The sequence below is a fragment of the Myiozetetes cayanensis genome, unplaced genomic scaffold (genome assembly GCF_022539395.1).
Source record: "Myiozetetes cayanensis isolate MyiCay16 unplaced genomic scaffold, myiCay2020 scf3, whole genome shotgun sequence".
Lineage (NCBI taxonomy): Eukaryota > Metazoa > Chordata > Aves > Passeriformes > Tyrannidae > Myiozetetes > Myiozetetes cayanensis.
Window position 1 is genome coordinate 55,193,741 of NW_026087521.1, and position 27,439 is coordinate 55,221,179.

Here is a 27,439-nt window from a genome sequence, read left to right on the forward strand (position 1 = left end):
GGCGGCGGGGATGACGCACGTCCGGCGCGGTCGGTGCGTGCGGAGCTGGGCCGGCCATGCCCGCCGGCGTGCCCTGGCCCACGTACCTGCGGGCGCTGGGCGCCAGCATGCTGGCCATGTTCGCGGGGGCAGAGGTCGTGCACAGGTACTACCGGCCGGACCTCGTAAGTGCTCGCAGGGGCCCGGCCGGTGGTGCCGTGTGCGCGGGATGGAGGGTCTGCTGGAGGGGCTTTGCCCCGGGGAGGTGTCCGGGCCGGCTGTGCACAGAGATCGGCCTCGGCAGCGGCACCGGCCGCGCAGCCGGGACCGCGCCCTGCCCCGGTCCGGGCTCCTCAGGACTAGAGAGACAGGGAGCTCCTGGAGAAGGTCCAGGGGAGGCTACAAAGATCGTTAAGGGGTTGGAGCATCTCTCTTGTAAGGAGAGACTGTGGGAGCTGTGCCTGTTTACTGTAGAGAAGAGAGAGTGTGGATGAAAGGCGATCTCATCAATGCATATCACTGTCTCAAAGGCGGGTGCCAAGGGGATGGTGCCAGACTCTTTTCACGTGGTGCCCAGCAATAGGATGAGCAGCAACTTGTCCATAAACTAAAGCACAAGAAATTTCCCCTCAACATGAGAAGAACTTCACGTTGAGGCTGGCAGGGCACTGGAACAGGCTGCCCAGGGAGGTCACAGAGCTTCCCTCTCTGGAGATATTCCAAACCCACCTGGACGTGCCTTGGCAGGGGGTTTGGACTGGATGATCTCCAAAGGTCCCTTCCAACCCTAATGATTCTGGGATTCTGTGACTTCTCTGGGGAGCCACCTCCACTCTGGTGATGTGGTACCAAAAATAAAAGCTGTGTAACCCCCTTCAGAAGTGGTCTCTGCTGTAGGAAGATGGGTTTTGAAAAGAGCGTGCAAAAGTGGTTAAGAAGGGGCTGTGCTACTTAAAAAGACTTTGTTTCCTTTAGTAATTGAAGACAACCAAAAGTTGACTTTAGAAATGACAACAGGCAAGGCTGTCAAAATTAGTCACAGAAACAAACTTCACATGAAACCATCCAGGAATATTAATGTCTTTGTCTCTTGAAGGCCTGACTTGTAAGCTTTCTCTCACCCTCCTGCTCTTGTATACCTCTTGATTTTTGTATTCCACTGTGATATTTTCAAATGGGAAATAAGTTTAAAAAAATTACCGTGCTAGAGCTGTCACATCAAAATTTAAGCAATGAGGCTTAAATCACTGATAGATGCATATGAATTTATCTATTTCAGTAGTCTCTACTGTAGCCTTCATTATAGGCAAATAGACCTATTTATTCAGAACAACTGAATTATCTATATCCCTAAAGTAGGATGAATTTTCAGGAGGTACCATTCTTGAAATGTCATGCCATCTGGTACCTTTTATTTTATTTTTAAATTTCCTCTTCAGCTTCAATACTTAATTTCTAAATCAGGAAAGTAGAGACAGTGTAACATTTTCTTCTGTCACCAGGAGAAAGAGTATGTGTGGAAACTTCAACTGTTTTAAACATCTCTACCAAACTTACTTTCTTTAATGGCAAAAAATGTTCGTTTAAATCAAATGTTAATTCTTTCTTTTTTACCTTCTTTTTTGTTTCCCAATTATATTTTGCTATTTTAAAATAAAAGTCAAATTACAAAAAGATAGTAATTTTTAAGATGTTCTGCATGTAGGAATTACACTCTGCTCAAAGAAGAGGGCAGTATAATCACAGTTTAGCTATAATGCTCTTACAGAGTGTGATCCTTTACTGTTTTGTGGGTTTAGTTTTTTCTTCTGCCACAACACTGATATCTTTCTCTGTTTTTAACAGAGCATACCTGAAATACCTCCTAAGCCTGGAGAGCTGAGAACAGAACTGTTGGGTCTAAAAGAAAGATCAAGCAAAGGTCAGAGTTCACAACAGTGACCAGAAGTTACTTCCGCTGTGAAAACTAGGACTGATAAAATATTTATTCAACTGTTTAAGTTGCAGAAATATGTATATGAAATACTGGACTGCTTTAATGCTTTTTTGCTTTCCTTTAAGCAGAGTTTCAGGCAGCATTTAAAATAAATGTACAGCGAGTACTGTTGTTAAAAGTCCAGTCAGTTGTGTGCCAAAATAATTGTGACTTCCTAAATCTGGATTGCAGTGTAACTGTCCTTCAGAATAAAGGGTTAAACCATGACAAAGATGTATCACTGACAGGAAACCTACTTTGGTCCACTGTTAAGGCTGGGATCTTACAGCTTGGTCATTTTAGTTGAAATGGGGCCACTCAGATTACACTGAAATTATGTACATTCATACTCCATTTGGGCATCTTCATCTATTTATGGCTGCTTTTGATAGCTGCAATTATACAAAACTGATAGATTACACATTAAGGAAACAAAAAAAGCTCCCTAATTCCTCCTGACAAAGTATGTGGATGTCTTGTAATAGCAGAAGGAATCACTGAAAGTCCTACTTTTACATCTGTTCCAGCTGTGAAGCTGTTGTTTTATTTATGTCTGCATAAGTTGTTTTCCTAGGAAGAAAGGTTTGTAATCCTCCTGCATGTGTACATGCCTCTGCTCTCACACATGTTTACAACTGTTGGTGGGATGAGATCCTCTCCTGCTCTTGTGTGACGTTCAGGATGCAGCCTGCACTTAGCACGAGTAGGTCACAGGCTCTCTCTCTCGGGCACCTTTACCAATGACAGCAGGCATTGATAGAAACATTTTAAATCCAAACAAAATCAATCAATGAGACCATTTTAGTAGGTCCAGTTCTGGTGAAAATACTTTTCCCCTTACTGCACCTAGAGAAAGCTGAGATCGGCAACCTTCCACCTCAGCGTAAGAGAAACTTTGTTGAAGAGACAAGATGGGGCAGTTCAGCAGTATTTTGTTTCTGTTCTAACTGGGGCATGAACAGCAGTTTCTCAGCGATCCCCTTACAGAGCCAGGATTCACCAACCCCTTATTCTGTTACTCACACTTTGTCAGATTATCACCTCTTTCATGTTGTTGATTTCTGGCATGAAAAATGCATTTCTACCCCTTTCCTAAAGGTTTTTCAGATCTAAAGGCTGCAAAGGAAGTTTTCTACTAATTAGGCTTGGATTTCTAGGTGTATTCTGCTGCTGCTGGAGACTGAGCAACAGGGAGCTCAGCCTTTTCTAGTACTGAGGGAACTGTCCTCATTAGTGCCCCTCAAGGAACAGCAAAGCTGACAACACACCAGGTTTTAACAGAAGTGACAGTCCCAGTCAGCATAACTGCAGCACTGAAGGAAAGAGCCTGATGGGAGACACTTCTTCCAGCATCGACACTGTTTTGCCTCAGAGCTGACAAGTAAGTAGGCTTACAAGTACATTTTGTGCTTATTAATAGCAAACACTCGTCACTCCAGGGTCTAGAGAAAGCAGCTGGACCACAGCTATGTTGGACATGATACTCTCAGCTGAAGTAGATGAAGAAGCACAAAGCATGACTCTTAAGTGTGCTCTTTATTATTTCTGAAATTGAATTGTCATCCTCAAACCCATCAAGGCAACGAGAACTTTAGCTATACAACAGAGCAAAGGTTGCCTAAGTCTACAAGTAATTAACAGACTGAGAACACTGTAGCAAGCAACTCTACAGTTCCAATATTCCACTTTGGTTTGTTGGCTGCAAAAGCACTTCCAATGATACAGGAGTGAGTTGCAGTTGCTGCTTGGGGTCAAATAGAGATACAGAGGTGGGGGTACTAAGTATATACTCAGAAAGGTGACACTGAAAATAAGTGATAGTTTTGGAAGTATTAAAGCCTCAGCAGGAGTTGATTGCTACACAGCACAAAAAGTTGCACTGCTACAGTAAGAGTAACAAGTCTCCAGAAATGGTGCACCTGCCCTGGTCACTAATTTACTGCCAAGGGCTGCTATTAGAACTGACACTGCCAGGTGCTGAAGGACATGCTGGTCGTGTCAGACCACTCAGCATGTGCCAGGAACAGAAGGCTCTTCTCTAGGATATTACTACACTGAGCAGAAAGCAGAACTCCAAACTAAGCTTTCATTCCTAAAGGTCTCAAACAGCAGACTTCAATAAAACCATCTCTCTATAAACCCTAACACCATAACCACAGTGATACATGCCATATTTATTGCATGGAAATTGTAATCAGGCAATATAGAAGCCTAGTAAAAGTAAATGGAAAGCAAGTTCTTCAGGTCATTGTTTAGTGCTCTCACCTAATTAGAACAGTTTATTTTGCTTCAGATTGCAGAACCTTGTAACTTCACAGAAGTTCTGTTAAGGAAACAGAAGTGAGGGGTTCTTAAGTAGAATCACTATGTAGAAGTACCACCCCTATGTACTGCTTCCACAGAGGAAGGCAAAAAAACCCCCAAAACCCAAAACCTTCAGTGTAAACACTTTCTATCAGCCCTGGGAAGATGTTTTAAAGTAGAGGCACTACTGAGAAAATGCAGTGCTTCATCCAACCACTACATGAAACTAACCTAATGAATAGAAGGGGTGCCTCCAGTTCAACACGTCTGCATTAAAATTTGGTGTCAACAGATTTAGCTTGAGTTACGTGGAGTATCTACAGTGCTTTGCCATACTAAAGAGACACAGAACAACACTGATAAAGTTTAGGAATAACAGCATTAAGGAGTAAACATGAGAAAAGAACTTCCACACCTTTAAAAAAAGCCTGTAGGAAACAACTGCTGTAGCTACACAAGTCAAAGGCAGGCTTTCCAAGTACCACAGAGGACGGTACCAGCTCACAGGCAGTAAACCCACCTCTTACTGAAAGGAATTCCCCCACCCCAGCTGTAAAGCTACCACTGCCCAGCCCTTAGTTCTAATGCCATTTTTAAATGCCTTGTCTCAACTTTAAGATGTCAGTAGATACATAACTTCTTGAATACTCATTTAAAGTAGCAAGTACAACACAGCTCTCAGATACCCGGTGTATTTTGGCAAAGCAGCACAGCAGGTTTGTAAACACAAAACCCAACCATAGCCATATATGCTCCACTAGTAGGTGTGGCTGTGCCAGCATGGAAAGGCATGAGGATTGCCAACTGCCCATTTGTACAAAGGACCATCCCTTCATTTCTTTATGCCAGCCCACAAGATGAGCTTTCCATGTATAAATTTAGAGTTAGTGGTGTTTGGGAACATTTTATTTTGTACATGACAAGATTTTACACCAAGTCAGTTAAATAATACAAATTTACATTCATGAGGAATGTTTTTAGAAAAGTGAACTTAAAAAAAACCCTCCTTTACCCTTAAACCCCATATCATCCCTCAACATTTTACAGTGGAAAAAACCAAAACAATCTAATTCACATTCCCTCCTAACCCCCCACTGCAGGACAGTAGTTGAGCGTAGTTTACAGTTCATCTTTCACATCTGTGGATTCCTGTCAAGACAAAGAAAGAATGAGGATATTGCTTTTTGAAAGTGGAAGAAGATTACAAGAGCTGTTCCCCAGAACAGAAACTTTATATTACTGTAATCACAGGTTATTCTGCTGTGCAAGGATAACAGTAATAGCATCAGAATTAAGTAGCTATAGTACAATAAGCATTCTTCTGTAATTGTTTCTGTAGGAAATTACACCTCTCTAAACTATAGATGTGCACTAGTCACAGGAGGTCATCTTGCAGGTCTTTTCCAAGAAGCTACGGTATGGGAAGGGTTTAGCATATCCATCAAGATATCATTAAAACTGCAGACATTAGCTAAGTGAAGGTTGACTTCACATAATAGTTCAACTGTTTAGAAGCAATGCTGTTGTCTGTAGTCTTGCTAAAAGTCTGTCTTGTAAAATCACTTCAAACTACATTCTTTCTGGTTTGGGGGTTTGCCTGCAAGCTGTAGAAATACCAGATACTCCAAAGCTTGTATGTTAAAGTGTCATCTTCTTACAATGTAGTTTAATATGGAATTTGTGCTACTTTCCACACTCATCCCCCCCCTTCCCCCAAAGAAAAGCCTGGAAAACCTCACACTAAAATCTAGTGTTGTGAACAAATTTATTTCCACAAAGCTCCACAGACAAAACTGCACATAAATATTGGCAAGAAAGTGTCGAACTTGAAACCCTACCTTCTGTGTTTCACTGTCCTCAGCATCAGCATCTACTTCCTCTTCATCCTGCTCTGCCTCCTCAGCTGCATCTTCAGGCTCTTCAGGTTCCTCTTCCACCTGTATGACAGTCAAAGCAATTTGCTTTACTTGTTTAGGGTGTTTATTAGTTGTGGACTAGCTAAACACAGGCTATGGAAGTATCCTAACGTTTGCCCCAAGCTACCTGAAGGAGAAAGCAAGTTCTGTTTAGCACTGACCCACTGTCATGCCTTCTCCAGCAAAATACCCAGGTTAAGTTCTTGCACAGCATTATGAGAACCCATATTACTTACATCCACTTAGGAATTTCTCTGTTAAAGAGAGAGGCCCACATGCCTTTGACCCATAATTTACTCCTGTAGATCCACCACTTAGCTAGGGACAGGACAACGCTTGAGAAGCATAATGAGGTAGCAGAATCTCAAGCAACTAGACAAAGAGATGGGGAAGGGAAAACATGAGGAGGAAGTCCAGATTCATGGCTGGGCTTCCAGTGGCCCACTTACGTGGCAGAAAGCTGGATACATTTAATTGAATGCATGTGAATCAAACAGATGCGCTTTTCAGATGAAGCAACAGTAAAGTCCTTTATTAGCCCCAAGTTGAAGACAAACTAACCTTTGCATCCAGGTCAATATTTAAACTCAAACGAAGCATTCTTTCTATTCGGTCTCCATACTCCTTAGTGTCTGGCAACATATATCCTGATCTCAAAGTTGCAGTTTCAAACAATACCACTGCAAGATCTGAAACAGTTTTGTCATCTTCATTTTCCTAATGTAGAAGAATATGAAAAACCAAAACCAGACCTGTTAATCAGGCTGTGTGCAGCCAAGTAGTCAATGTTTCACTACTGTTACTTATTTACCTTGACTCGCCTGAGCATGTCCTTGATCAGCGGATGCCTGGGGTTAATTTCAAATGTCTTCTTTTGGCTAGCATAGTAACTGAGAAAGAGAGAAGTCACATCACTAAGTTTTGAAGTACAGGACCCAACTTAGTCTTTAAACCCATGAACACCGGTGACAGTCACAGAAACAAGTATATTCCCTCCTGCCCCAGTTTAATACTAGCTTAATTCTAAAAATATTCAAGCTATGTTCATCTTCTCTTGTCAACAAATGACAGCAAATGTCACTAATGACTTGCTCACCAGGCAGTTTTTAACCTTTTTATAACAATATAAGGCTCTAATGGAGACTAACTTGGTTATAAGTGACCTGAAAAACACCAAGGATCATCTGAACCAGATGGAAGCTTGGTATGGGCACAGCAAGCAAGGGAGACCATCAACTGTATTTCACGTCTGCTGCTACATAACTGAAAGCTTACTTTGTAGATATATCCTTCCCAGTTTGGTAAGCTTGAGCCTTCATGATTCTTTCCATGTTACCAGACCATCCATACTGACTGGCCACAAGAGCACACGGAGACTGGGTTAAACGCTGAGATAGCACAGCTTTTTCAATCTGTAGGAAAAATAAGTGCATTAATTTTCACAGAGGTAACAGCTCATACAGTAAACACAGTAAATAACTGAAATTTGTCACTCCAATATTTTGTGAGGAACATCTAATATCACATTGTAACTCATTATCTTTCTGAGATAAAGGTATTAAACATGTTTATCCATAGAGACAGAGAAGCTATTGTCAAGTCTGTGCTCAAATTATCTGCAAGGTGTGTTGCAGCAAGTACAATAGCATTTAGAAATAATCATTACATGTAATGGAATATTTTACCTTGTCTTTTAGAGCTTTGTCTTTCATCCAGTTTAGAAGCGGTTCAAATTCCTTTTCCAAGGCTTCCCGACTCTCCTTAGACTTTTCACTTTCTTCAAACTTCACTCCTTCTTTTGCTACATTCTGAAACCTCTTGCCATCAAACTCTGGCAAAGCCTGAATGCAGTACTCATCTACAGGTTCAGTCAGGTAGATCACTTCATAGCCCTTTTTCAGCAGACGTTCAACGAATGGTGAGGACTCAGCCTAAGATGACAAAACACATAAGATGCCAGTTTTATTGCATTTGTATCAGCAACTACTGAAACCTGTGTGCAACTATCTCACAAATGTTGGTAGAAGAAAAACTGAACTGCAGTAGCAGCATAAGCCTGGAGGCTCCACGTTTACAGCAAATACATAATTCACAATATTTATGGTATTAAAAACAGAAGCTATAATATTTTTTACCCCTTCTTTCTGTCACTCTTACATACCTCTTTTCTACTGGCACCTGCCATGAAGTAGATTTTATCTTGTTTCTCTTTCATTCTTTCCACATACTGATCAAGGCTTGTGAGGTTACTCTCATGATGAGAGGACTGGAAGCGAAGAAGTTTAGCCAGTCGTGTACGATTGGAGTGATCCTCAATAACACCAAGCTTTACGTTAGTACCAAACTCTTTCCAGAACGTGTCATTGTATTTTTCCTCTGCAATCTTCTTGATCATATCAAGAGTCTTGCGAACAAGTTTCTTTCTGATCACCTAAAAAAGGCAGCAATACCGAGTTACAACAATAAGCATCTGGAAGAGCCCTCAATTCACCCCACTAAAAAGAATGGATTCCAAACACTTAGTGTCTCTAATCGAAAGTAGACACAGGTATTTTGAGAACAGCAATGTGTGAATTTCCTGTACTTTAATTTCACACTCCTTATGTAACAAAACAAAACAAGCTGTTATTCTCCTAAGTCTTGCTACAGTCATGTGTTTACTAAGATAAATTAGCTTACCTTTAACAATTTATGCTGCTGAAGTGTTTCACGGGATACGTTCAAAGGAAGATCATCAGAATCCACCTAATGGAGGAAGCAAATTTTAAGTACACCTGACAGTATTTAAACATTAAAAAAATCCAATCAAATGATAGTAGGACATTTAATACTTACAACACCCTTAACAAAGTTAAGATATTTGGGCATCATGTCATGGAAGTCATCAGTGATGAAGACTCTTCGAACGTACAGCTGAAGTAAAAGAGGAGAAAGCAGCCAGGTTATTTATCTAGTGACTTCTTTTTTACATGAAACCATGTCCACACACTTGCTTGTCCTACCTTAATGAAATCACTTTTTTTGGATCCATATTCATCAAACAGTCCACGTGGAGCAGAGTTAGGTACAAACAAGATGGATTTGAAAGTTACTTCCCCTTCAGCAGTGAAGTGGATGTATGCCATTGGGTCATCATGTTCCTGTGGAGAGAAAATGCTTTTAAGTGACGTGGGGAAAATACCAGAGTTAATACATTTCCAGTAATAACCTTAGTGTGCCAAATAAATGCCATTATTTTGCAGCTAACCTAACCATGCTTTGTTAGAATCTATCATGCAGACAAAATTTAAGTTACAAGAACCTAGTTACAAAAATAACCTTCTGAAGGACCTACTAAGCTTTGTTGTTTCTCCAACAAGCCAAAAAAATACCCAATACCACAACAGCCATTATAGTATCACCACAGCACAGTTAAGAGACTCGTAAGTTAACACATTACACTGTACTGATACAAAGACATTTCTAGAAAGCTGTATCTCCCTCTTTCTTCCACTGTGTGCAACAAGCACCACCACTCAGACTAAATGTAACATTTCCTGTCAACATTTAGACACACCAGTAAGCTTCACATGAGATAGACCATATTACTTCCCAAACCTAGGCCACTCAGCACTTGAGTGTCAATACATTCTCTCTGGAAAAAAGATTAACTCCTGACTGAGATGTTATACCTTCCAGGCTCTCTACAATTCCATCTACTGACAGCAACTAATTAATTCTTCATAAATAGCCCATCCTATAAGCATTCAGTTTTACTTACACAGCAAGAGATACTAGAGCAAACCTTTTGCTTTGGAATCATCTTGAGGCTCAGAGCTTACCTTGGAAAAGGTTTTGTAGAAAGCTTTGTATTCATCTTCTTCAACTTCTTTAGATGGTCTCTGCCAGATTGGTTTTATGTCATTCATTAGCTCCCAGTCCCAGACAGTCTTTTCAACCTAGGTAAGTAAACACCATAGTATAAAGAGACTCATTCTTTACTTCGGGTTAGGTCAATTAAAGACACTCCACTGAACCCAACACGTAAAACAGCATGTAAAAAAGACCAAATATGCTAATTTACACGATGCATTGGCCTGGACACTCTCATTCAAGTATATGCATTAGTGCAACACATGGGAACAAAAGTTTAGTCTACACTGTATTCTGTTGTTCTGTATACATTTAACACATTCACGAGTACCAGTATTCCTGTTCTACTGCTACTCTGGAAAAAGCTTCCCAGTATAGTGTACTTAATTTAAACTAGTCAGTGTCAAATTACTGAAGCTTGCTACCATTTCAACCAGTTCACTCAAACACTTATAATTAGCTCTGTGACCACTGCCCCACAAGGCTCTTGTCAGTCATCTGCCTGACCTCAACCAAGTCTGTTTCATTTACAGTCTATTCTCCTGCCAAGACATCTCCACTTAAAAGGGATTGGTGCTTGAAAGCACACACTACTGAAATGCACCTCTGCAAGACTACCTAGGAAAATTGCTGAACTACCTGAGTTCCAGAATCCCAAGTTTAACAAAGCTTACCTTCTTAGTTTTGGGTTTCTTTTCTTCCTCCTCTTCTTCAACTGCAGCTTCATCATCATCTGTTTCTTCTTTCTCCTTTGCTTCCTCCTCTTCAATGGGTTCTTCAACAGTCTCTGTCTAAAGAGACAACTGAAAGTTGGGATTTGAACACCTTGACTTCCTACCAGGTATGTTCTAGCATTCTCTCCAACAGCTTAATCTCTCACAGCACTAGTTTGATTTGAGCCATTTGTCTATTGCAAACTTTTCTCTATACTGTTTTGTTGCATTTTCATGAATACATGCTTTCCTTCAACTAACTGGGAGATGACCATCCTCAAATTTAAGTTTTTCAATGCTTTACACATAATGCTAATCAGAAACCTGGTGGATTTTAAATTGGCGCTACACTGAGAAAGCATCAGAACAGGCCTCCAGTTTAAGACAATGCCCTATTTTTAGAAGGACACCTACTTATGACCTCGTTTGAAAGCTTAAAGCTTCCATCTACCAAACAAAGCCAGTGGAAGAAAAATCCTTCTTAGTAATCAGCAGTCTTTTTCCTTTGATAAAGTTCTCTGAGTCAGAGTAAAACAAAGTTTGTGATTTTAGCAACAGAACAATTTTTGGAGAGAAACTAACTAGTAAAATACTAGTCAGAGAAGTCTAGAACAGCAGAATCTTGGAAGTTAGACAAGCAGCAGCTCTATGGCACGTCTTCACCCCTCCTGAAAGATCTGGCCAGACAACTGTCACAACCAAAGCTCATACTGTGCAACGCTCAGTTAAAGGTTCCCTTACCTTGCTGCTCCACACATAGATGGGGAAGTTTATGAACTGCGAGTATTTCTTTACAAGATTTTTCACAGTATCCAGCTCAAGATAATCAGATGCTTCCTCCTTCAAGACAAGGCTGAAGAAAATAAAAAAATACTTCAGTTAAAGTGCTGGGCAAGTATTTTGACAAAGTTTTATAGGAGAAGATGCATTTTCCTGTTGCAGCTATAGTAATTCAGATTTATGCAAGTCAGCTTTAGTAAGTTCAGCTTAAAAAATCCCTTAAAAAATATAATGCTCTTCTGAACTCCTCCAAAGAGAAAAGGCAGTTGTTTTTATCACTTGAGGCAGAACACAGTAATGTAAAAGTCTATAGGAAAACCTCAAGTCATATTGGTACTCATCAGGATCTTGATGCGCTTTCACTGGATTTACTTGAAACTAGAGCCCCAAGATCAACTTTTTGATACTAAGTGCCTTCTCCAGGAAGACAGCCTCTAAACCCAGACCAAGTAAATTTATCTGGTCATGAAAGCAATGACAATAGGACTGTCAGTCTACCTCTAGTTTGAAATTTGCATCAGGCCAGTCTCACTAGTATACAAATAGCAGCCAGTTTCCAAGACAAAGCTCTACAGCCACTGTATAGGTTTTGCCAGGCCACAACTGTGTTGAGGAACTGAATGAGCCTGCATGCAGCTGAACTGTCCGGAATTACTTGATGACAGTTGTCAGGATGCTCATGGTTTTCTTATTTTGGATGCAGCTTATAATCTGTATCTTTCTATTAAACTCAAAAAAGCTGTATTACAAGAATCAAATACTATGAGTCACAATGCTGAAGTCACTCACACATTTCAATAAAAGCATATCCACACAATTTATTTTAAATCCAAAGAAACTCGGTACTTACGTTATGGTTGTGCCACGTCCCAGAGTGTTCCCTCTTGGGTCATCAATCACAGAGAACTCATTTGAATCTGACTCCCAAATATGCTGAGTGTCGTTGTTGTGTTTTGATGTGACAATAACTCTGTCTGCTACTAAGAAAGCAGAGTAAAAGCCAACACCAAACTGGCCAATTAACTCAGATGTTGACTGGCTATCATCCTGCATTTCAGTCATCTTGTTTAAGAATTCACTTGTACCAGACTTTGCAATGGTACCCAGATTTTTAACCAATTCCTCCTTTGTCATGCCAATACCCGTATCTGTAACATGAAGCATGTTCTTCTCTTTATCACACTGAAAAAAAATAAAGAAAAATGCAGTTTGACTTCACTTTCAATCTTTATACACTGCCTCAGGAAAGTGGTACGTAGTAGCTGTTCAAATCCAAATAAGCCTGGCTACAATAAATCAATCTTACAGTAACTACAGAAATGAGAAAGACCCTCCCTTCCAAGTATTCCAGTACTTCAGTTACTCTATTTTTGCCATTAAAACAAGAGTAGTCTTTGATAACTTTAATTGCAAGGGTCCTGATGTGGTCCTAGTCTGTATTTGCATCAGTATGAGGCCAAAAATTTTAATTTAATGATGCACCATCTTTTTATGTTCCTTCCATCACTTCTCTGAAAGAGATGTTTGTATCTAATGCATCTTACCTTGATTTTGACTGTAAGTTCCTCATTACCAGCCAGGGCATTTTCATCAGTTAAGGATATCAACCGTATCTTATCTAAGGCATCTGAAGCATTTGAAATAAGCTCCCTCAGGAAAATCTGAAATAGAAACCAGTAGTCAGGAATTCCAGAAGAGACACACACACACTCCCCCATGCTCTAGCGTGATCTACGATAAAGGTACTAACCTCTTTATTTTTATATAAAGAATTGATAATTAGCTTCATCATTCTGTTCACTTCTGCTTGAAATGCAAACTTCTCAGATTTTTCTCTGATTTCTTTGATCTGGGATGCATTTAGGCCGTCTAATTGAATAGCTTCTTCCTCTCTGTTAGGACAATGAAAAACCTGTCAAGTAGTCTCATCCACAAACAGCATCAGTAATTTTATCATCAAGCAACAGCAGTAACAGCCTAGTTCAAACAACATGAAGACCCTTCATCACTGATGCAGCCCAAAATTGCATGATCAAATGAGTTAAGTGCAGGAGCAACTATCCTCAACTGCATAACCTTAACCTAGAACTGGAGTGAAAACCCATGACTGCAAGTGAGACTTTTTCATAAAGAGAAGTCCAGGGAACAATAAATACTTTAAAGCTACTGCAATCCTCAGCACGCAGTGCGCCTCTCAGATGAGGCAGTTCATGGGCACAGAGCTATTTCATTCGTAGGTGATACACTGATGCCATTTATGACATGCAAGACTAAATCCCATGAACATACTTGTTTTTATACAGCTATCGCTATTGGACAAAACCAAGTCGAGTTTTCCTGAGCCCGAGTCCTCAGAGTCGCTTCAGTCTTTTCCAGAAGCATTTTCTTTCCCTCAGCTGACCAGATCTCTCTTTTGAACAGCATTCCCCCCCACTTCTGAGGCCTCGGGCATTACTGAGCACAAGCGCCCCGGGTACCAACCTCTGCACAACTTCATCATCCGTTCGAGACCCTTCTCTGCTTTTGCCCAAGTCATCTTCCACGGTCCCGTCTACATCCACCTCCTCGGCTCTGACCGACGCTGGGAAAACAAGGAAACCGATGCTCTGAACCCCCATGCCGTCCAACTTCCCCGCTTACCCTTCCCCACAGCGTTCGACTCAGCTTCGTCGCTCCTCCGCCTCCCTCCCCCCGGGAAGCTGAGCCCAGCCGCAGACACGGACGATGGGCAGGGGCCGCCCCCTCGCTCCTTCCCCTCCGCCTCCACCCGTGACGGCGCAGGAGCCGCCCCGGCCCCCTCCCCCCGCCGCCCCAGCTCCGGCAAGGGCCCGGCACGGCTCCCGGGCCCCGCGGGGCAGAGCGAGGGGTCCCCTCTTCCCCAGGCCCCACCTCCCCACAGCGGCCTCCGTCCCGCCCCACCCCAGCGAACGGGGACCTGCCGGCCGGGACCCCGACACCCGCCCCCCCCCACCCCGTCAGAACATTCTAGAAGTCTGCGGGCACTCACCGGCCAGGAGCAGCGCGCACACCAGAGCGAGCCCCCACACGGACCTCATGGCGGCCGCGGTAACAAGCGAAGAGCCCCCGGCGCCGCTCCGAGCCCGCCCCGACCCGCGCAGCCACCACCGCCTCCTCCGCCGCCGATGGCGCTGGAGCGGCCGCGGCCCTCCCCCTCCGCCTTATCAACCCCCGGCTCGGGGGCGCCGCGCCGCGCCCGCCAATGGCAGCGCACCACGCCAAACACGCAGCCAATGGGAAGCCCGGAGGGGCTGGGCCCGCGGTCGCCGCCGCCAATCGCGGCTTTCCATGTGCGGTTTCCTGCGGTCGGAGCGTGGCCGGCGCCCATTGGCCGGCAGGGGCGGTGCCGGGCCAATGGCGCGCGCGGGGGGGCGTTGCCGGGGCCGCAATGAATGGGCTGCTGCGGCGGGGCCACGTGGGGCGCGGCCCCCGGGAGCGACGGGCACCGTGTCCGGGGGGAGCCGCTTCCGGGGACACGCGGGACGCTCGCCGGGGAGACGGGTGCTATGGCAACGGGAACTTCCGGTCGCGGCGGCACCCCCGGGTGCGACTGAGGGGCGAAGGGTCGCGGTTACGGCCGTGACCGGGGGGGCCGCGCGGCGGGAGCAGCCCCAGGCTCGGCTCGGCGTAGCCGCCGGCAGCGGGCGGGGGGTGCTGGAGGGTTCCGCCGGCGGCCCCGGTGTGCGCGTGCGCCGTTGGTCCGCGTTGCATGCCGGGAGGTGTAGTTCGCGCCATGAGAGCCCCGCGGCGCCCCCTGGTGGGAGCTCCATGACGGGGCCCCCGCGGGGTCACGGCGCCCTTGGCCTTGTCTCTCCGACCCCCTGCTGCGTGTGCAGTGCCCTCACACGGCCATGGCAGAGGCTGCCTGGCTTCAGCAGAGCCTCCCCGCGGCCTCGTCCGCGGAGACCTCGGTGCTGGTGCAGGATAAAGCAAGCTGGGTGCTTGGCAGGTGTCCCCGATTTCCAGCACTCTTCAGGGCGACCATCCCTCAGGGAGCTTGTTGGCACTCCCCAGCCCACCCTCGGGGCCCTTGTTTGTCCCCCAGGGGCTCGCTGGTGTGAGGGGACGGGGGGGCAGCTCCCCCGTGTCCGCCCTGCCGGGGAGGGACGGTGTGAGGAGCAGCTGGGATTTGTGGCACCGCTACTCGAGAGATGGGACATTCCTATCCTTTTCCAGTGTCCCTTTCAGGGGCTGCAGCTTGTGGGGAAAAAAAAGCCACAGTGCGTGCAAATCCTGCAGTGCGCCGGTGTTAACAACTTATGTTAATAGGCTGCTTGGAACAACTTCTGACACACTCCCCACCCACCTTGCCATCCTGAAAAAATCTGCCCAGACTTTCCTGTGCCAGTCACCTGTTTCAGCTTACACGTCTGCAACACTGGATTGGGGAAAAACAACAAAGTGACAAGCACTGATTTAATGGACTTTGTACTCAGAGAGGAATGTGTTGGAAAGATACCAATCTGCAGTGTTCCCTACAAAAAAATAAAAATCCTCACTGGGTTTACAACTTCACAAGCACAGAAATTAGTCTATCAGTAGCTAAAAGTCTTGGCAAAATGAAGTTTATTACCTTTAGTTGTACAATAGGCCAGATAGATTTTTATTTTTTTTTTTTTAACTTCAAATCTCTGTAATGTACCTTTTTGTCCTGCTGGTAATTAAAGTACAAAGAACTGAAAAGGAGCCTCTGTATTGCACTAAATAATGTTCATCTTTGGGTTCTTCTCAATGAAGTGTCATGGTTGAACCTCAGCTGGCAACAAAGCCCCACACAGCCACCCTCTCACTCCTCCTGACAGGGAGGGGGAGAATCAGAAGAGAAACTGTGAGGAATCTCGTGGGCTGAGACAAAGACAGTTTAGTAGGTAAAGCAAGAGCCACTCGTGAAAGCGAAGCAAAACAAGGAATTCATTCACCACTTCCCATGGGCGGGCAGGTGTTCAGCCATCCCCAGGAAAGCAGAGCTCCAGCACAGGTAACAGTGACTTGGGAAGACAAACAACATCACTCACAGCATCCTTCTGTTCCTTATTGCCTCAGCTTTATGTGATGAGCATGATGCCACATGGTCTGAAACATCCCTTGGGTCCGTAGGGGTCAGCTCTTCTGGCTGTGTCCCCTCCCAACTTTTTGTGCCCCTCCAGCCTCCTCAGGGATGATGGGATGGGGTGAGGGGCAGAGAAGGCCTTGACTCTGTGTAAGCCCTGCTCAGAAATTACAAAAACACCCCTGAGTTATCAACTTTGTTTTTAGCACAAATCCAAAACACAAACCCACACCAGCTAAGAACATTAACTGTACCTCAGCCAAAACCAGGATATTGAACCAAAATTCAATCTTGACCTGTTTAAAAACAATCATGTAGCCCTTGTCTGTGATTTGTGGGTTTAGCAGTTGTTTTTCACTGATCACAAATTATCAGAGAAATACGAAGGAAAACTACTCTCCCAGAATGTATATGAGAATGACTGTGAAAACTAATGAGAGGTCAGTGTCAAGGCTGTAAGTAAAACATTCTCTGTCAGATTTTTCTGGAGACCTGTGCGAACTAGGAGAATTATTTTCCAAAAAGTAATTTTACTTCTTTGAAAACACAATTTCATTATTCAGAAGTCTAAGCAGAGAAAGTTTGCCTTTTTCTAAAACTCACCTACAAGCAGTTCAGGCTTTGATTTCCTAATTGTGCCTGTATGATTCCCAGAGTGAGATATGTTGCTTTATGACTGTGAATTTGAGGGACATAGGGATTCACAGAATAATTGTCCCTGCCTTGTAGAATTCTTGCATTAGCAGGTTGTTAGGGCATTTCTGTTTTGGCAGTCATTTTGTTGGCAGCAGGAAAATATAGTGCTTTGTGGCAATCTTTTTGAACTTTGGTAACTGGAATAGTAAGAAAGCAAACTAATTCTGTTATCAAGTGTGCTGAACCAATAGAGATTTTAGATGAAGTTTTGTGGAATTCAAATTTAATTGGCTGCTTTGCTCCTATGAACATACAAAGTAGAATGTTGCTTTTGAAGGAAATACGAAACCTGATAAATCTGTGTTTGTTGAATTCAGAGGCCAGACTAGTAAGAACTATAATGAGTTTAGTGACATTCATTGCTTTATGTGAATTATAGTGTTTACTTTCATGAATGCCCAGCTGGATTACCCAGGACAAACTGATAGGCAAGAATGAGGCAGCTGAGTACTTATGGTCTCAGAAAGAAAGTTTGTTCTCTTTATAAGGAGGTTGTAAATTGAAGAAAATATCTTCTTTGAATATTAAACTTCTAAAAATAGTTTCTTTAATCTATTGTAAAACTATACACATAGTGTCAAATCCCACTGTCACTGTTACAAGCCAATCTGAGTAGAGTTTTCACTGAATATTTATTCATTTCAGCTTAATTTCTGCTTAAAAACCTTAAGGGAGTTTTTAAGATCTTAGTTGCACTGACTACAGGTGCCATTCAGAACACGTCTGAGTATCACCTTTCAGGATTTAATACAAAAAGAAAGGTGTAACAGTCGAGTGGTGATAGTTCCTCAGAAACGTAGCTACATGAAAGAGTTCTATAGAGCAGTTAGATTGTTGTGCTCTGTTGTTCTGTTAACTAAAAATTCAGGGTCGCATGGTGATAAGAGGAATAGAATAGAGGCAGTCTTCTTCCATGCAAACAGAAGAGCAACACCCTCCCCAGTCCTCTGAATGCAACTTTATCAGGTCATCCCCATGTCTGTGTGGAAGTCAGCTCACTGAAGCATGTCATGTGATTGCAGCTCTCAGTTGTAACCAGCGAGAGGTATAACCTTGACAGAAATAGCTGTAGAGATAAACTGAGAGGAGTTCATGAGTCCTGACTGTGGGTATTTGACTGAACCAGTCCTCCTTTCACTGTCCTGTTTTGGTGTATGTGAGACTCTTCCCTGAGCTGATTTAACTAGCCCAGCAAAATACTCTGTAGTTACATCAGTTTATAGCAGGTCCAGCCTGCACCAGACTAGAGCATGGTAAAGAGGAGGACTTTATGGCTAAGAGAAGGTGATATCCTGGTTTCTATGGTGGTGGGGTGAACGTGGGATGTAAATTACATAGGACAAAGATATTGTACATAGATGCAAACATAAGGAAGCCGTAAAACTAAACAATGTGTTTGCATTGTCAGAATATCACCTCCTTTAATAAACAATTACACTGAAATCTGTAACTAATGAAAGTTATATTTTTGTTCAAGGATAATTAGAGTGCTTTAATTTGTGTCACTACTAAGTAGCCATTTACATTTTAGTCATAGTGTATTTGAAAAAGATATGTGATTTTATTTAAGAATAATTAATGCAGTCCGAAGTTAGTACCATCAATCTGAGTCCCGTCTTTCTTACATTATAATGAATTGGAAATATGAAGAACTACTTATCTGCATTCTCTGTAAATTGGACTTCATTTGTGTCTTTTAAAACAATACATTGAGAGTTTATATTCTCTTCCTCTGCAATGACTGTATCAGGGACTAAATATTGTATGTACAGCACAGACTGAAGACTTAACACTTACATAAGATGCTCTACAGTATTTGGGACTGAGTGTGACTATGAAACAAAAAAAATGCTGCCATTAGCTAGCTTTTCAAGCTGATTATCCAAATATTAAGAAATTTAAAATAATATTAATTTAAAATAGTATTGTTTGTATACACTGACAGCTTTACTAAATGCCCATGCTATGTATTATTCTTACCTGCTCTCTTTTTTATCAAGAACTTGACCAAAACCATGTTTTGATTTCTACTATTTTTTTTTTCCCAGTTAGGAGAAATATATCATGTATTCACTGCCCACAAAGTTAGTCTCAGAATTAGTAATCCCCACCAAACTGGGAATCCAGTAGTACTCTAGTTTTCAGAGCTGAGAAGGCTAATGAAAAAGCGAGCTCTTTCATTCCTCTGCTGTGAATGGCTGTGCAGCCAAACATTCTGCAGCTTCATTTCTTTGAATCTTTTATTCTTTGCAAAGGAACTGTAACATGGTTTGTTTTATGAAAAATTAGGCTTTTATTGATTTGTTATCTCCTTGTCCACAGCTGGCTGCTGCTGGAGACAAGATACTGGGCTGATCTGAGATGGCCATTCTTAGGAACTACATAGGAACCTCTTCAGCTCGTATAATAATGGGAATACCTAGGGATCTGAATGCAATGCTTCCTGGAGAAGCTGGCAGTCCATGGCTTGGACAGGTGCACTCTTTGCTGGGTAGAAAACTGGCTGATGGCTGGGCCCAGCGAGTGTTGGTGAATGGAGTTATATCTAGCTGGCAGCTGGTCACTAGCGGTGCTTCCCAGGGCTCAGTGTTAGGTCAGTTCTGGTTAGTATTTTTACTATTAAAAGGAAGAAGGGATTGAGTGCACCCTCAGTAAGTTGGCAGATGACACTAATTGTGGTGGGATGTTGTTCTGCTGGAGGGCAGGAAGGCTCTGCAGAGGGATCTGGACAGGATAGATCGATGGGCTGAGGCCCAGCTGTATAAGGTTCAGTGAGGTGAAGTGTTGGGTCCTGCACTTTGGGCACAACAACCCCATGCAGCGCTACAGGCTTGGGGCAGAGTGGCTGGAAAGCAGCCCATCGGAAAATGTCCTGGGGGTGCTGGTTGACAGTGGCTGAACATGAGCCAGCAGTGTGCCCACGTGGCCAAGAAGGCCAATGGCTTGTGTCAGGAATAGTGTGGCCAGTGGGGCCAGCAGCACCAGGGAATTGATTGTCCCTCTGTACTTGGTACTGGCGAGGCTGCACCCTGAATCCTGTGTCCACTTGTGGGCCCCTCAATTCTGGAAAGACATTGAGGTGCTGGAGTGACTCCAGAGAAGGGCAATGAAGCTGGTGAAGGGTGTGGAGCACAAGTCCCATGACAAGCAGGTGAGGGAGCTGGGGGGTCTTTAACCTGGAGAAAAGAAGGCTCAGGGGAGACCTCAGCACCCTCTACAACTGCCTGAAAGGAGGTTGTAGCCACGTGGGGGTTGGGGTTGACCTCTTCTCCCAGGCAACCAGCGACAGGACAAAAGTACATATCCTCAAGCTGTGCCAGGGGAGGTTCAGATTGGACATCAGGAAGAATTTCTTCATGGAAGAGTTGTTAAGCACTGAAACAGACTGCCCAGGGAGGTAGTGGAGTCACCATCCCTGGAAGTGTTCAAGAAATGACCGAACATGACATGGTTTAGTTGATGAGGTGGTGATATGTCAAAGGTTGGATCCAATGATCTTGGAGGTCTTTTCCAACCTAAAGGATTCTGGGATTCTGTGAGCGTAGAATACAGTCAGAGCCAGATCCATGGGGAGCCTTGGGAACTACAGTATTCAGTATATACAACTGCAGTGAAATGTGTTGCTGCATGTTTTCAACCTTTTCTTCCTTTTCCCAACATTTTCAGATCACCATTCAGAGTGGTGAGAGATACGAGGGTGAATACCCTAAGGTAGAGAACTAATTGACCCAAAGATTGTCTCAGCTTGGGTTAATATTTTAATCACTGAGTCACTGGACAGAAATGCTGTGAATAGCAGCTAGTTTTTAAAGAAGGAAGCAATCTCCACTTGTTCTTGAAACTCGATCTACCAAGTATGCTCTGGGTTTCATTTCTGGACCAGAATCACTCTGGCGTGAAAGATGGAGGGAAGTTTGTTTTGTGAAGGTCAGGAATGAGCTCGCTTCTTCACTGCTTGACACAATAAGCATTTGCTGTACCAGAAAAGAGAGTTTCCGTGCTTGGAAAGCTTCAGAGTGAAAACTGAGATGCTGACAGAGGGATATGGGGTTGTTTCCAGGCTGGAGAAGGATTTTGGAGACAGCTGGTCTCCAAAGAGACACCATATGCCTGAAGAGGGAATTAAAGGTATGTTATCACTATCTGTGAATTTAAGGTTCAGTAATGTCCAGGAAGTCAAAAGGATCTTGTAGAAACTTGGTCTGAAACACCTAACATTTCAGACACTTACTATTACAGGAGACATAATATATATAATGGCCAGTCTTCGCGAGCGAAGATCCAGGGAAGGTCTTTACACCTTCCAGCCTGCGCATTGGATTTTTTTTTTTTTTTTTAGGTACTAATATACAAGTCCCAGAAGACTGATAAAAGGTTCATTGATGTCAGACACGCTACACACCTGGTCAGAGCTGGTGTTTAAACATGTAAAGGACTGGGGTCTAAGTTGTTCCTTAAGCAAGCAGTTTTGGAATAAATGTTTCTTTGAATATTATGACTATTATTCACAACACTATCCAAATCACATTAGGAAAAACCCTTCATCTGCATCTTTTCTGATTTTATAGTTGTAATAATGTTCTAAAAAATGTTAAACACTGACTTAGACATCAATGTCATATTTACAGTACTTCTAACTTTTATTTCTGCTCTGCCCTAAGTTTGGAAGAAAGTGTTTGCTCTTCAGGTATTATTTGGCTTTTAGTTGTCTTTATCCCATTCCTCCTGAGACTGGGTACTGCCCTGCAGCTGGCACTGTTAGTGAAAAGTCAGTAATCTGTGGGGTTTCCTGCTGCCCCCCATCAAGTATTTTTTAAATTTGCAGGATGTTCCTTAAAGTTTAGTGTGGTATATCCTCCTACTAGAGGAATTCACAGAAGGGAATGGATTTTAAGGAGCCCAGCATTAAGGGCAAAATTAGTTAAGGTGAGGAATTATAACTAAAAGAATCTTTGAACAGATAAAATAACCATGTTTTGATCATTATAAAAACCTCCCTGACTCTTCAAATGCTGAAACCTCTGTAAGTTTCAGTATCACTAGAAATCTGCACCTGCAGCAACATATTTCTGTGGCTAAGAATAAAAAATAAGTCACAGCAAATATCACTCTTCTCAAAATATCTGTGCCTTATTCTGATCTGTAAGTACTATTCACCTAAAAAATCCAATGCGCAGGCTGGAAGGTGTAAAGACCTTCCCTGGATCTTCGCTCGCGAAGACTGGCCATTATTATTATTAAAGTACTATTCTCCATGGCTGAAGAAAGTCTAGCTTGAAATAGGTGGCCACAGCGAGTGCACAAGTGGTGACATCAGCTATGAATTCAGAGAGCATTTGCATGGCATCACCCAGATGTGCCGGGATAGCTTCCAGCTTGTTCCTGCGAGCTGGGCCAGCTTTCTTATCGCTCAAGAAGATGTTAAATTTTTTCGGTGTAGAGCCCCTGTCCGCAGAGTTGACTCCATCTGAATGTATCCGTGGGAAATACAATTTCTGCACGCTAGCACTCTTGCTCAAGAACAGAGGCACGAAGGTGTAAAAGGTTTCCAAGAGAAAACATTAAGCTTTAAATAACGTGCTTGCTTTTTTCTCCTCCCCTGCCTGGAAGCACGGGAAGAGGGGAGCTGCAGGGCTGGGGCTGGATTTGCTGGGCGAGAGCTCGCCCTGGTGGCCTGTCGGCAGCTTGTCCTTGCAAGAGGTCACCGCTGCCAGGTCCTTACGTGCACACGGCTGCGTTACATTTGAAACTCTTACTTCGTAATAGTATTCTTCTAGCACTACTTTAATATATTTATATATTTATCTCCATATAGAGACATTAAGACTAGAAAGAGACATCTCTCAAATATCTCAGCTATTCTTCGCATATATTTATTTGCAAAATAGAGATGAACATTTAAGGCCAGTAGAAAAGCACCTCGGCTCACTGCCTGTGTGCCATAACTCCAAGACAGATTTCTCACTAAAATGCTTGTATTTAGACATGCAGTTCAGCAAACATCATGAAACACATCATGAAAGAACAGGGGATTAGCTTCATGTCTCACTCTTCCCTCATCATTAATTGGTTTAACATATAGAAGGGGAGAATAAAAAATAACTAGGGGCAAATAATTAAAAAACCCCACAACCATTATCCAAAACTGAGAAGTTATTTCTATGTCCCATCACTTGTCTTTATAACCTTCTCAGCATCTGTACATGTGCTTTTATTTGGAGTTTTTGCCTGTCCCACAGTCCAGAGAGACCTTTGGCAGCTGCACTACCCAAGAGCTGCTGTGGGACTGCTGGGGAATGCACCACTGGGAACAAGACAGAAATAAAGTAATTCAGAGCACTACCTTGAAAGACTGAAGAAAAAAAAACAACCTAACATTCCATGGCCTCCCTTTCTAAAGGGAACTATGTGAGCTCTGTGTGAGCTGGGAGGCTCTGGGCTGTGAGAAAGCACCCAGAGGGATGGAGGGAGCACGATGCTCCTCTCCTCACTCCATCCCCAGTGCAGCCCCTGGGATACTCAGCACCACAGCTGGGGGATGGCCCTGGGGATGCTTAGCTCCATCCCCATGGATCCTGCTGCCCCTCCAGCCCACTCGGAGCCAGAACCACCTCCGGAATGGAATGCCAGGCACGGATGCTCAGCTGGAAGGTGACATGTCCCCAGCAGCACCCAAATTCCTGCAGCTCTGTGTTTGTTGCCACCCAGCTCAGCAGATCCCCCTCTTCAGCATCCCTGGACATTGTTCTCCTTCTCCAGTCACACCTTGGAAATGGCTCAGAACGGCAACAGCTCCAGTGCCGGCTCAGTCCCTGCATGAGTTCCTTGTCCCAGCCCTGCCACACACACGAGACATCCACGGGCACACAGGCCTTGCTTGCACAATGCCTGACCCAAACCCTTGCCTTTCCTGCCCAGAGCTGAGGGAAATCAGACAGAATATTAATAAACAACCTTCACTGAGAGCAGTCACCACCCCAGTCCTTCAGGCTTTGCAGGAGTTCGTTGGGAATAGACCCAAATTCGAATCCTGCATCTGAATTTCTAACAGGTTTTGTTACTAACTAGTAAATCCTAGAACAGCATGCAGAGACTGCACAAGGAGTAACAGAAGGTTTGCCATGAAGAAGTTCCTTTTTTCCTTGTAATTTTTCAATAATTTCTGCTCTGTCGTAATTACTGACTTGGGTTTCTTTTGAGGTGCTGGACGTGTCCATTGAGGGTTCAGGGTCTGGTGGGGTTGTTTATGGCTGATCCTGACCGGCCCAGACCAAACTCAACCACCCCCATCACTGCTTCCCCCCAGATTTGGGTCAAATATTGATGCAGTTTATAAATCCTCCCCTTCCCTGCTACTCAGTCGTTCCTTACACATCCATGGAGTAGATTTACTCCATCCTTTTCCCATCAACAGCTCTCCAGCCAGAAACTAGACACACGTAAGGCAATGGCTCCATCAGCACCTGAGGGTTGGGTTGGAGGATCACAATGTTATCAAGTTATGAGCCAGGGGATGGCATTTGAGAACAGTCCCTGCTGAACTGAAAGGATTCAGCCCCTAGGGCTCAGTCTGCAGCTGGCAGTCGATCTCAGCCATTCCCTCTGAAATGCCACCTCTCTCCCCTCTACATTACTTCCCACTTTCCTACAGTGGTTGTGTCCCCTCTAAATTTCTCCAGGTTTTCAGCTAAAAGGGTCACTTCTATCCCCTCTCAGTAACCCCAGGTTTTCTGTGCAAAATGCTGACTCGGTTTTCTCTGATTTCCCAGCCTTTCTCTCAGAAAGGCTCCTTTTTCCTCTCGAAGGTATCCCCGGATTCACTCCACAAAAAAGGTGATTTTGTTTCATCCAGATTACCTCACCACTTCTGTGGAAAATGCCACCCCTCTGCTCCCCCTCCCAATTTGCCTCTGCTTTTCGATCACAAACGTTCCCTCTGTTCCCTGCACAGGAACTCGGGTTTGACACTCAAACCTCCTCTGCCCAGCTCAGGTTTCACTCCAGAATTGTCCCTTCCCGTCCCGCTGGGAGAACTTCAATTGACTCCCCAGAATGTCCCTCGCTAATTGCCTCGGTTTTAACTCAAAAGGTTCATTTTATTCTCCCCCCCCGGGAGAGACGGGAGACCACAAGTCCCGGGTGCCCCGGGAACCCGCCCGGCCCCGCCGCTCCTTCCCCGCTCGGTGCCACCACCCTGGGAATGAGAGGGAGGGGACAGGAACGACCTGCCGACACGCCGAGCTGCCGCTGCTGCTGCACGGCGAGTGCCTGCCTGACATCTTCCATCCCTTTAGTGTTCAGCTCACGCGAACAAAAGCTTTATTTGCATTTCCAAACCCCACGGATCGGCATCTGGAATTCCTCGTATCCCAGAATCCCGCGGGAGGGCGGGCTGCGATGGGACGGAGGTGCTCGAGTGCCGGTGGGGCAGCGGCTGCCGGGTCCGCGCTACGGAAGGGCGGGCGGAGCCGGCGCGGCTGCAGCTGTTTGTGCGTGAGGGCTGCGGGAGCGAGAGCGGGGTGTGCTCTGTGCTCGTGGAACGGGGGAGCTGGGGGGTGTTTGGGTGTACGCTGTGCTGGGCTGCGGGGGCTGGCTAAGCCCCCTTTTTTTCCCCTTTTCCCCCCTTTTTTTCCCTTTCCCCCCCTTCTCCCCCTTCCCCCCTTTTTCCCTCTTTTTATTCCCCTTCCCCCCCCCTTTTTCCCCTCTTTTTTTCCACTCTTTTTTTAAAATTTTTTTTTGAAATCCCATTCCGTACTCCGGGAAAAATCCAGTCCGGGTTTTCCCCCATTCCGTACTCCGGGAAAAATCCAGTCCGGGTTTTCCTCCATTCCGCACTCTGGGAAAATCCAGTCCGGGTTTTCCTCCATTCCGTACTCTGGCAAAAATCCAGTCCGGGTTTTCCTCCATTCCGTACTCCGGGAAAAATCCAGTCCGGGTTTTCCCCCATTCCGGACACCAGGAAAAATCCAGTCCGGGTTTTCCCCCATTCCGTACTTGGGAAAAATCCAGTCCGGGTTTTCCCCATTCCGTACTCCGGGAAAAATCCAGTCCGGGTTTTCCCCCATTCCGTAATCCCGGAAAAATCCAATCCGGGTTTTCCCCCATTCCGTACTCCGGCAAAAATCCAGTCCGGGTTTTCCCCCATTCCGTACTCCGGCAAAAATCCAGTCCGGGTTTTCCCCCATTCCGTACTCCGGCAAAAATCCAGTCCGGGTTTTCCTCCATTCCGTACTCCGGGAAAAATCCAGTCCGGGTTTTCCCCCATTCCGTACTCCGGGAAAATCCAGTCCGGGTTTTCCTCCATTCCGTACTCCGGGAAAAATCCAGTCCGGGTTTTCCTCCATTCCGTACTCCGGGAAAAATCCAGTCCGGGTTTTCCCGTATTCCGTACTCCGGAAAAATCCAGTCCGGGTTTTCCCCCATTTTCCTCCATTTTCCCCCCCCCTTCCCGGGCTCGCTGCCGGTGTTCCCGGAGGGCGTCGCGGGACCGGCAGTACCCGGAGCTGTGCGGGGTCCGGCGGAGGGGCTGGGGGGTTGCGGTGGCGGGCTGGGGCTCAGCTCGGCTCCCGGGGATGGCAGAGCTCGCTGTGGAGCGCTCGGTGCCCGTTCCGTGCGGGGGCTTGTGGGGAACTCCCCCTTCCTGGGGGAATGACCCGTCCTGCGGCTTCTGGAGGGGTGAGCTGGGCTCGGGACAGCGCGGGGCGGCTGGGATGGGCAAAGGCAGCCTCCTGCTGGAGCGCTTGGCAACCCAAAGAGGGAGGGAGATTTTGTCCCCTGCTTACGGAGCACGATATTGGTGCTGTATCGTTCCCAGGGGAAGTGTCCGCTTGAACGAGGTGTTTCCCAGCGACACTCCAAGACTAAATGATGGGATTTGGGTCTTTGCAGCTCGGTGGAAGCTCTTTGGAGAGAGGGGAGTGAGGCAGGTGTGCTCTCCCACACTCGGAGGGCAGGCGGCATCGCTTCCCTGTGCGCTCCCAGGGAGCCGCCACCTCTCCCCGGCTGGGAGACGGGGAGCGGCGGGTGGATTTCCTGGCTGCGCCGGGCGGAGGGAATCCCTCATCCCCCACCCCGAGGCTTCCGTGGGGAGCCGGTACCTGCTGCTGCCGGTGCCCGGGTGCCCGTGGCCGGTGTCCCGGCGCTGCCGGATCCTGCC

The 27,439-nt window shown here is 45.1% G+C and overlaps 3 protein-coding genes across 4 annotated transcripts in view; 2 read left to right on the forward strand and 1 right to left on the reverse strand.

The window, feature by feature from the left end:
* The first annotated feature begins 7 nt into the window (after positions 1 to 7).
* LOC126644299 (protein brawnin) lies at positions 8 to 2,188 on the forward strand. The gene is made up of 2 exons (XM_050323456.1): positions 8 to 164; positions 1,825 to 2,188. Exons 1-2 carry the CDS (start codon positions 57 to 59, stop codon positions 1,918 to 1,920), a joined length of 204 nt encoding a protein of 67 aa, XP_050179413.1. The 5' UTR covers positions 8 to 56; the 3' UTR covers positions 1,921 to 2,188.
* Positions 2,189 to 5,146: 2,958 nt separating this feature from the next.
* Positions 5,147 to 14,663, reverse strand: HSP90B1 (heat shock protein 90 beta family member 1). Its single transcript, XM_050323447.1, has 18 exons — positions 14,527 to 14,663; positions 14,001 to 14,100; positions 13,270 to 13,411; positions 13,064 to 13,180; positions 12,370 to 12,701; positions 11,481 to 11,592; positions 10,701 to 10,817; positions 9,996 to 10,112; positions 9,177 to 9,314; positions 9,010 to 9,087; positions 8,854 to 8,919; positions 8,336 to 8,605; positions 7,860 to 8,105; positions 7,450 to 7,586; positions 6,986 to 7,064; positions 6,736 to 6,891; positions 6,097 to 6,195; positions 5,147 to 5,407 (listed from the first exon to the last, which is right to left on the reverse strand). The coding sequence occupies exons 1-18, from the start codon at positions 14,573 to 14,575 to the stop codon at positions 5,378 to 5,380; spliced, it is 2,385 nt and encodes a 794-aa protein (XP_050179404.1). The 5' UTR covers positions 14,576 to 14,663; the 3' UTR covers positions 5,147 to 5,377.
* A 1,702-nt stretch (positions 14,664 to 16,365) lies between these two features.
* NT5DC3 (5'-nucleotidase domain containing 3) overlaps positions 16,366 to 27,439 on the forward strand; it is a 52,598-nt gene continuing 41,524 nt past the window's right edge. Inside the window, exon 1 of one of the 2 annotated variants that reach the window (XM_050324968.1) lies at positions 16,366 to 16,515. The gene's annotated coding sequence lies outside the window, so the exon portion shown is untranslated. Of the gene's footprint in view, positions 16,516 to 26,847; positions 26,959 to 27,439 lie in introns of those variants that run through there. The other variant, XM_050324967.1, reaches the window with a different exon arrangement.